The sequence below is a fragment of the Monoraphidium neglectum genome (genome assembly GCF_000611645.1).
Source record: "Monoraphidium neglectum strain SAG 48.87 unplaced genomic scaffold scaffold00668, whole genome shotgun sequence".
Lineage (NCBI taxonomy): Eukaryota > Viridiplantae > Chlorophyta > Chlorophyceae > Sphaeropleales > Selenastraceae > Monoraphidium > Monoraphidium neglectum.
This window is the reverse complement of record NW_014012960.1, coordinates 13743-23207: the sequence shown is the minus strand read 5'-3', so window position 1 is coordinate 23207 and position 9465 is coordinate 13743. Positions and strand designations below refer to the sequence as shown.

Here is a 9465-nt window from a genome sequence, read left to right as displayed (position 1 = left end):
CCCCCACCCCCACGCGCCCCCGCTTTTCTTCTCACCCCCGACACGAGAATTGGTATTACACATGATATGAGGCTGTTAGACGGATGCGCGTCGACAGGTCAAGGGGGTAGGCACTGGGCCAGACAAGGCGGTTCTCGGAGTGTTGGCATCCCGCATGCAAATCAATGCATCACAAGGAGCGCGGAGTTGGAAGGACCAGCAGGGAGGCAATTCAATGACACACTCCTGACAGAAAATCAATAACGCATGCTGCACTTGATCGACGGGTGCTGATCCTTAGCGCCCGACGATGATTGTGAGCCTCCAATGCAAGTGGTGATGCCTACATCAACTGCGTGCACAAGGCAGTGCGACCCCCTTTGCAAACGGTGTGCCGGCTGTAGATTCGACAATCAGCACAATGCAGGCCGGCGAAGTGAGCATGCAGGCAGAAACAAGGTCGGCCTTGCCGCCACGCCCTCTTTCTAGTTGCCTGGCAGTTGGTTGTGTTGCCACTCGGTGAACACGGGGAATGTTGCGGGGCGGTGGGTACACGTCACGCTTGCTGCAGGAGGTAAAGAAGTAAGGATCGGCCATACATCAAGGAATGCTAGCAGCGCATGGCACAACAGCCACTGCGTGGGTTGGTGGGCGACATGTAAACGTTGGAGGATGCGCAGCCGCGCCCAGCGTGCGAGGTGCGAGGCGTGGCGGTGTTGCGCGGCGCAACGACAGAGCGCAAGTGCGCTGCAGACGCAGGCAAACTATGCATGTCCCTCTGGAGTAGGGTTCAGGTGCGGCGCTGCGGCGGGACCTGTCAGTGAGCACACTCCACCGCGCAGGGCCCCGCAGTTGGCCTTGAGGCACGGCCCGCCGCTGCCGCTGCCGCTGCCACGATAGATGCCGCAGCCCCAGCGGCCATGGGTGCCTGCACGCTGCCGCGCCGCAGCGTCTCGTCTACGGGCCGCGGCTGCTGGCCGGGCATCGGCAGCGACACACGCCTCAGAGGGTTCGCTCCCAGTGCCTCGACGCTCAGCGAGGCGGAGCGCCCAGACAGCGCCACGCTCGGCATAAGGCGCAGAGCCGCGGTGGCACTGGAATTTCCAGATACGCCGGCTGAGGCGCAGGCGCCGGAGCCGCGAGGGCTGAGCGGCATCTGCGGCCGCGGGCCGTCGAGGGAGAGTCGGCGGCAGGAGGCAGGGCCAAAGACGAGGCCGTCGCTGTCTTCCGCCTGCAACATGCTGCCATGCTTGATCGCAGCCCGATTGAAGAAGAGGCAGCCCATTTCCAACTGCTGGGGTGGCTGCAAGCAACAGGACCGCAGAGAGGGGCGGGTGACCGGCTGCATTTGTGGGAAACTTGCAGGGTGCTGGAAGTGCAAGTGCAGAGAGCGGCTTCCCGTGGACAAGCTGCGAGTCCCCATGCCCGATTGCTGAGAGCGTTACGCATGCGTTGACCCATATGATATGCAAGGGTTGGCCACAGCGGGGCGAACTCTCGCTGACGCAGCAGCAGCGTAATGATGCGGCGGAACGGGCATGGGCGCCGCAGGAGCATGGCGACACCCGTGCGCTGCGAACCACCCATTCAAACCTACCACAATGATGCCTGCGTCTCGGGATCCCTTGCGCTTTCGCTGGGAACGCCGCTGTAGGCGCCCGGGAGACCGCTGGACGGCTGTTGTAAGCACGCGTAATAAAGCTGCAAGTATCGACTGAATCTCGACCCTCTGTGGTGCTTCAGAGCCCGTGCCTTCCGGGCTGAGTTGTCAGATGCAGGTGGCGGGTTGGCTGAAGGCCGCTTGTGCAAACCGAAACGTGTGTGATATTTGATTAGCCACGACGTAGAATCGTTTCGCTGTTCACACGCGCTTTGCCTTTGCTTTTGAAACGATTTTACCGTAGTACCCGTGCCCCTTCATTCTACTGCTGCCTTCGACAACGGGCCCAGCACCGCGATCGTCGCAATGGAGCACAATACAACCGCTGAGGCGCTGGTGGTCGTGCCAGGGGCTCAGCTGCACCAGGTGCGCATGCTGCTCGCGTCGCACGCTCCCCATGATCCCAAGCACGCGTCACCGTGCCCCCGCCACGCAACCCCCCATTCAACAGGTCGAAGGCGGTGTGCAACGCCTCCTGGGCGTGGGTGACCTTACAATCAGCCTGGTTGGCGAGGGCGACGCGCAGGTCGTGCGTGCTCAGGTGGGCACGCATGCTGGGGCGGAAGCTGCGCCCGCGCTTCCATGCAGCGGCCCGCGCTGCACATTACGAGGACATGCATGCGCCAGGACCCACCTGTTTCGACATGGCATTCTGCAATTGGCGCATGCACCCGGTCGCTGCAACTCTCCCCGCCATGCGGCCGCCAGGTGGGCTCCAACGGCTGGAACCTTGGAAAGCACCTGCCTGCCCTGAAGGCCGCGCCCACGATCTACTCCTTCGGCCTGGAGCACACCCGCGCGATCTACTACTGCCTGGTCCTGCCGCCAGGTCAGCATCGGCAGAGCCCTTGAGCGATTACTGACCTGAGTGACGTCAGCATGCCATCAGCGAGGATGGCACTTGCATGTTAACTGTTGCTCGGATAAGGCGTGCCGGTTCTGGCGCTTCCGACTGGCTTTGCCCGCCATCCACGTGCTGCGCTGGCGCAAGCATGTTCGCCCCTGACCGCCAAACGCGGCGACTTGCATTTGAAACGTCCAAAAAAACGGCGCAGACACAGCCGCGCCCGCGCTGGATGCCGTGGAGGACGTTCTGGCGAGCAGCTGTGCCTACAGCACCGCGCGCCAGGTCGACGCCGCCTATGAGGAGGCAGACAAGCTGGCGGGCGGCAAGGAAGCCAGGGAGGTCGAGAGGATTTCGGCCGCGCAGCCGCCGCAGCCAGGCGCGGCGGCGGCCGCGGCGCACCCGGGCGGCGAGAGCGCGCAAGCGGCGGGGCCCGAGCCCGGGTCGGCGGCGGCGACGGGGTACGCGGGCACGCCCGCGGCGGCACCAACGCCCGCGGAGGAGGTGCCGCCCACGGCGCAGCCCGCGGCGGAGCTGGCGGCGGCGGCGGCCGGGCCGTACCCGGCCCCGCTGGCCTCGCCGCCCGCCGCGCCATCTGCCGCCGGACCCGTTACCAGCCCATATCCCGCCCCGCTAGTGACGCCCCCTTCGTCAGCCACAACCGACGCGCCCGCCGCCGGCCCGCTCCCTATGCTGCCCGCGGCGCCGCCCGCCCCGCGCCCCTCCGGCCCGCAAGATACTGCCCCGGCGCCCACACCCGGGGCTGTGCCCCCTGCCGCCGTCCCCGCAGTCGCGGCCGCCGCGGCGGCCACAGCGGCGGCCAAGCCGGGCATTGCCGATCGCGTGGCGAACGGCCTCCTGTATGGCGGGGGCGTGGCAGCAGACCTGGTTAAGAAAGGATCTGGCGCCCTGTCAGATGCGATCGTGGCCTTCAAGGACAAGCAGGCGGCCAGGGTGCCCGCGCCCGATGCCCAGCCGGCACAGGTGTCGCCCCACTTCAAGCGAGGGTGAGCGCGACAGCCTTCGGGCCTGGGGCTGCAGGCATTTTGCAGCCGGCTTTTTGAGGTGGCCCCCCGCAGCCATCGGTTGCAGTCCCTGTTGCTGCTTGGCTGCTGCTCTGTTGCGCCTTGCATTCTGACATCCCCTGCACTGACTTGAGGCGCGACAGACCATGTGCGTGCGCACGTGCACCCACACACACGCACACGCATGCATTCGCACACGCACACACACACACACACACACATCTCTATGCTTATGCACGCATGCGCCTCTCCTCACCCCCCCCCCAGCCTCAAAGTGGTCGCTACTGTCGCCTGCGGCGCGGCCTACGTCACCGGCCGCCTGGCGGCGCTCGTGGGCGACGCGTCTTACGCACTCGCCCTGAAAATTGCCAAGGCGCTGCCGGGCCACAGCGAGCGGCGCCCGGGCGTGGTGGCTGGCAGCGGCGAGGGGGCCGAGCTCGCCCCTGAGGAGCGGACGGCGTTCAAGACGGTGCGGGGGGCAGGGCGGGGCGGGGCTGGTTGGGAGGGAGAGGACCGTTTGGGCCGGCGGCAGCGATGCGACGGGGTTGCTGCGATGACTGGGCCATGGCGTGCAAGCGGCGGAGTGGCACATCACAGCAGAGGGGCGTCCAGTCAGGCGGGGTGAGGGGCGGGGCGTGTGTCGGCACACTGCCCATTGGCGCATGCAACACGTATATGCTCCGTAATCACCCCTAATGGGGCAAGCTGCAGTTTTCTTCCCCCCTTCGTGCTCCGCGACCCCACCCCACCCCCTGCACACACTGTACTCTTGGTCGGCCACCCCTGCGTCCCACTCTCATTTACATCTTCCCCCCCTCCCTCCCAGGTGGGAGCTGCGGGGCTGATGGCGTATGTCCAGGTGTATGATGCCTTGGAGGATGCAGCAAAGCAGGTGTGGAGGGAGGGGGAAGGCTGTCTGGCTCGAGGAAGGCCCAGGGTTGTGCTGTTGGGGGCCCGAGGTGGCAGAGGTTTGAGTGCAGTTGAGGGTGGGGATCGGGCGCTGCTGTAGCAAAAGCTGCTTGTTTTGCCGCGCCACGTTTTGGAGTCTGCGGCCGACACCGCGAAGAAGCCGAGCGGCGTGGCCTGGTGCGACGGCACCCCGACACGCACACACACCTTCGCCTCGTGACGCCGCTCCCGCCGCGGCAGGTGCTCAGCCATAGCGCAGAGGCGAGCGCCGAGTACATCCGCTTCAAGTGAGGGGGCGGCCGGGGCTGTGGCGGGCGCCTTGTGGGCTTCAAGACGCACAGGCATACCCTGGCGCGTGGTCTGCCCGCGACAATGCCGGCGTTTTTCGGGGTTGTCGGGTTGTCGCCGCAGGTTGAAGGGTGCATCAAGGCCGGACGGCAGCGAGCGACGGATGCCCATGCCCTGCTCTCACCCTCCTGCCCTCGACCCACCCACCCTCTTGGCGTGCACCAGGTACGGCGAGGAGGCCGGCAAGGCGGCGCAGGACAGCGTCCCGGTGGCACAGGACATGCTGTCAGCGGTGAGAGGGCCCAGGGGCTCGCTAGATTCTACCGGGCGCGGGGAGGGAGGGTGTGCTGCGGCAAGGATGAAACAGCGTCGGGTCATGGCCACTTTGGAAAACGAGTGAGTGCTTGGACCATAGCCGTGAAGTGGGCAGACTGTTTTCAGTTGTGATGCCAGCATCTGGTTCTTCGCCCAGCTGTGCTGCGCCCACACCACCCTGTTGCCAACCCCTCGCCGCCGCAAACGACGCCGCCGCCGCCGCGAGCGCAGGCCATCAACTGCACGCGCCTGGGCGCGCGCGCGATGGTGTCAAAGACGGCCAAGGTGGGGCGGGCTTGGGGGCGCTGGCTGCCACTGCGATATGGGCTGGACGGCACCGGCACCAGCACACGGGTAGCATGAATGTTCGGGGGCCTCGTTTGAACCCACACACATGCACACGCACACAAGCTGCAAACATGCACAATCCCTTGAGTGCCCACGCGCTCACCCACCCCTTACTCCCTCCCCACCGCCAGAGGGCCGCCAAGATCTACCTCAAGTCAACGGTGGCCGGCCAGCACCCAGACGAGCAGGCCAGCACCCGTAGCAGGCTGGGCGCCGCCTCCGGAACTGCCCTGGCCAGCGGCCAGCGCCCGCAGGCGCCACCGACGGCGTGAGATTGCAGGCGTCGCGGGTGTTTGAGGACATTTTGTGGTATGTGGCAGGAGTTCTTTTGCAAATGGCACTGTGTCGTGGCGCGTCAGCTGCTTTCTCCAGGGTCCTGTTTTCTGGGAATGGGACAGTGTTGTGCTTGATTGTCTTCGTTCTCCTTATTGGTGGGACCCATCCAGTGGTTGTTGCCATCAAGCATTAATGAATCTTTTCCTCAAGCGCAAGACGAGACAGGAGACGGCCACGGGCTCATGCCTGATGTAACCCGCAGGGCAATCCTGTTCCGTCAGCTGGACACATCTGCAGTTGAAGCTCACACAGCCGCAATAGAGCCATGAATACAAGCCCTGCATTGTGCTGCTGTGCACCACTGGACTGTTGCAAAGCATCAACACTGTTACAAGCATTGCCAGAACCTGGCAAGGCTGGGGGTCGGTAATGATTTCAGATTCTAGGCGCGCCTGGCGCACCCGCCCGCGCGCACTTGTTTGCTCGCAATGGGCCATATTGCCCGCAGGCTATCTGGTGAAGCACAGCAAAGTGCTACAACACACCGTTGAGCAGGCAGGCAGGCAGGCGGGCAGTCTCCTCTCAGCAGCACAAGATGGCAAACTTGCGGTGGGTGCCTCCGCAGCCACATTGACGACCAACAACACAGAATGCGAGCGGCTGAAACGCAATTGCAGCGTGAAGGGGGGGCTGTCGGGCTAGCGCGGCATCAGCGCCGCTTTTACTGTGTCCCAATTGATCCCGTGAGTTGCTTGTCAATTGTCAGTTGATACAGAAGGTTGTTTTGACTTGCGAACCCTGAAACAGTGCTCTGCGCCTCTGTCCGAGCGCCTGGCCCGGCTTGATGGCTGGCCAAAGCCCCCCTGCCTCGCTCCGCAGGGCTTCCGGCTGGCCCGCCAAGCGAGCTCGAAAAACCTTGAACCGCTCTGTCCATCCGCAGTCAAGCCCAGGCACCAGAGTTTTAGCCAGCTAGTGGTGCAGTGATTTGGGGATGACCATGATGATCTTGATGACCTCGTAATCGTGTGGTCTACCTGGAGCTAATCTTGACCGTGGCGCCAGGGGCGTCACAGTCAGACAGGTAGAACTGGGGGGGGGAAAGGTTGGGAGGAACGGGGCGGATTGCGTGGGGTGCGGTAACAAGGGATTGGGGTGCAGGGGTGCTGACAATGCACAAGATGCTGCAGGGAGAGATTGTATGCATGTACTTCACGGGAAACATGTTTGGTGCGTGCCGTGGGTGCGAGTGGCCGCAGAAATGCGTGTGTGCTTCGCAAAGCCTGCCCACACCTCGTGCTCCTGGTGGCTCAGGATGAGCAGGTCGGAGCGGGGGTAGGACTTGCACACTGAGGGTTGGGTCGGTGGGGAGTTTGGGGAGGGGTTCCGTGATGTGTTTGCGCGGCAAGGGCTGCGATACGGGGGATGGCGGGTGCCTGACTGTACGGTTGTGCAGCTGGTCCGATTGTGCAGCCGGTGGGGGGTCAAAAGCAACACACATCCATGCGTATGTCAACGGGTGGGCAACGACCGCAAGCACACGTGCAGTAGCGCACAGAGCGCGATATGTGACGATCTGGGCTGGAGCGGGGCGTCCGGAGGGGGGGCCAGTGCGGGGTGTCACTGGGGACTCACGCAGCGCGAAGCCGTGCGCCTCGTGAGTGGGCTCCAGCATGCCGGGGTCAGGCTGCACCAGCTCCCCCTCCACACGGCGGCCGGTGCAGCTGCGGTGTTTGTGAGTGCAGTGTAGTGTGGTGTGGTGCGGTGGCGTGAGCTGATGCGATCTGGGGTAAGGAATGGTGACATCACGTGCGGTGAGGCGTCATCAGGTGATTCGGTCAAGGATGAAAGCGGACGTGGGCCTGGAGGTGATGCGTGCATAAACAGCAAGTGAATGCTGTGGCAGTCGAGCGCTTTTTCACGCGAGGTGGCGTGCGAGTGCGGGGCGTCGGGCAGGAGCCGCTGGATGGCAGGCGTTCTTGAGGTCTGCGTGATGGACAGCCCCACATCCCCCCTGCCCGACCCTCGTCCTCACCCCATGCAGGTGCCAGACCGGCACATGAAGGGCATATCCACGCCGGCGGCGTCAGCGGCGTCCAGGATCAGCTCGTCGGGGCCGCACCTGGGGGCGCATGGCGGGGTGGCCCGGGCAGGCAGGGGTTGGGGCGGGTGGGATCGAGGTCGGTTTTGAACGGGCGCCAAAAAGGAGGGGGGGGGTCCCACGCTGGTGGCTGGAGTGCAGGACGACAGGTGGCGCGTGGTCGCATCCCGGCAACTGTGGATGACTGGTTCCTCCGCGGCGCTGCCGGCGTGACTCACTCGAAAGCGGTGTCCTGGCCCTCGGGCGTGCGCAAGGTGATCCGGAAGTGGGCGCGCACGCCCACGCGGGGCGCAGCGGCGGCGGCGCGGCGCGCGGCGGGTGCGGCGGCGGCGGGGATCCTCGTGGCGTGAGACATGGTGAAGGCCATCGTTGCTGGGGTTTGGAGTGGGCTCGCCTGAGGCTGGCGGCGGCGTGCAATGCTGTGCTTGACAGCAGTGGTGCGGTTGACTTTGCAAGCTTGGCGCAGGGGGCTGCAGACTAGGTGGAGCGTGATTGAAATGCCCCTTTGCAATGATTTATGTTCGTGTTCGTAACGCATGCTCGCAGCTTTCATGGAACCGTGCGTGGTGCTCTGTCGTTCTGGCTGCCGGCACGTCTCCTCAACGAAAGCGCCGAATGCACCACAAGGCCGGGGGTCAGAGGATCCAAATATTATCATCAGTTTTTGGTGGGCATATTGGTATCCTGGTTGTTTGGAGCGAGTCACGGCACGAGTGCCGGTGACCCGATCCAGCGTTGGGACGAATGAAAACGCCGTGAGCCTAGCACATGCCGATGGTTACAAAAGTTATGGGCTCTTGGACGGCTACCACGCCCGTTCGACCTGTTGTGAAGTGGCGCTGCCTGCGATGTCGCCAACCACCAAGCCAGCAGCTCAAGATGGCTTCACTCAATCACTGCGCCAGCAAAGCCGGTGAGGCTGGTCGTTGTGTCACGTCACCCCTAGACCCAATGCATGGCCCACGGCCATGCAACTTATATCCATTTGCAAGCAGTGCTGCTCCACACAAGTGTTTCGCATGTCAGCATCACTAAGCTTCCCGGAACCGACTTGTGACCTGTCCTGACGGCGTTGGCTGAAGCGGCAGGGCAGCCTGGCACAACCCTGTGCTGCCGATCTGGGTCCAGCGGAACGATTGAGTGATTACTCCTGGTTGGAATTACTGGGTGAGTGGGTGTGCTAATCACGAGGGGGTTGACCCATCAGCCCATGACTCATCCAGCCCCAGCTTGACGACAGACAGGTTCCGGGCAATCGCCGCGGACAACAGGCCTTAAAGAGAGGTGCCACGCCACCAAAAATGGACAAGGGGCCAGCCAGAAACACAAGTGTTGGTGTAGAATGAGACATGTAAAAGGACCGCATAAGAAGATGGCTCACGAGCAGCACACACTCGTAAGGGCGCTCGCAAAATGCTAGCAAAGCGGCTAGCAACAGAGGGCGACGCACATGTGAGCGCTCCCCACTCGCGCACACTCACGGGCGCGCGCACAGCGCAAAGCCCACACCTGCAGCAGCGTTCTGTCAAGGCCCTAACCGCCCGCTAAAGATGACGACGGGTTGCGTTCAGCTTGCGCCATCAACGCCGCCCCCAAAACCCTGAAAACGACGCGCCGCCGCAGCCTGCGGGGCCGCTTCACGCACACACACAGCAGCGGCGGGCGAGCGCAGTTGCCTGCCGCCGCGGTTGAGGCGCAAACGAACAGCGGCGCATGGCAGCCG

At 64.0% G+C, this 9465-nt stretch overlaps 3 protein-coding genes across 3 annotated transcripts; 1 reads left to right on the top strand and 2 right to left on the bottom strand.

The window, feature by feature from the left end:
• Positions 1–796: 796 nt before the first annotated feature.
• Positions 797–1219, bottom strand: MNEG_4717 (hypothetical protein; the record flags this gene model as incomplete). Its single annotated transcript, XM_014046813.1, has 1 exon — positions 797–1219. The coding sequence occupies one exon, from the start codon at positions 1217–1219 to the stop codon at positions 797–799; it is 423 nt and encodes a 140-aa protein (XP_013902267.1).
• A 726-nt stretch (positions 1220–1945) lies between these two features.
• MNEG_4716 (Spartin) lies at positions 1946–5640 on the top strand (the record flags this gene model as incomplete). Its single annotated transcript, XM_014046812.1, has 10 exons — positions 1946–2005; positions 2091–2180; positions 2348–2468; positions 2695–3490; positions 3776–3977; positions 4335–4400; positions 4658–4704; positions 4931–4997; positions 5252–5305; positions 5500–5640. The coding sequence occupies 10 exons, from the start codon at positions 1946–1948 to the stop codon at positions 5638–5640; spliced, it is 1644 nt and encodes a 547-aa protein (XP_013902266.1).
• Positions 5641–6674: 1034 nt separating this feature from the next.
• On the bottom strand, positions 6675–8109 carry MNEG_4715 (Ferredoxin; the record flags this gene model as incomplete). Its single annotated transcript, XM_014046811.1, has 5 exons — positions 6675–6731; positions 6935–6990; positions 7277–7365; positions 7677–7763; positions 7961–8109. The coding sequence occupies 5 exons, from the start codon at positions 8107–8109 to the stop codon at positions 6675–6677; spliced, it is 438 nt and encodes a 145-aa protein (XP_013902265.1).
• Between the last annotated feature and the right edge of the window lie 1356 nt (positions 8110–9465).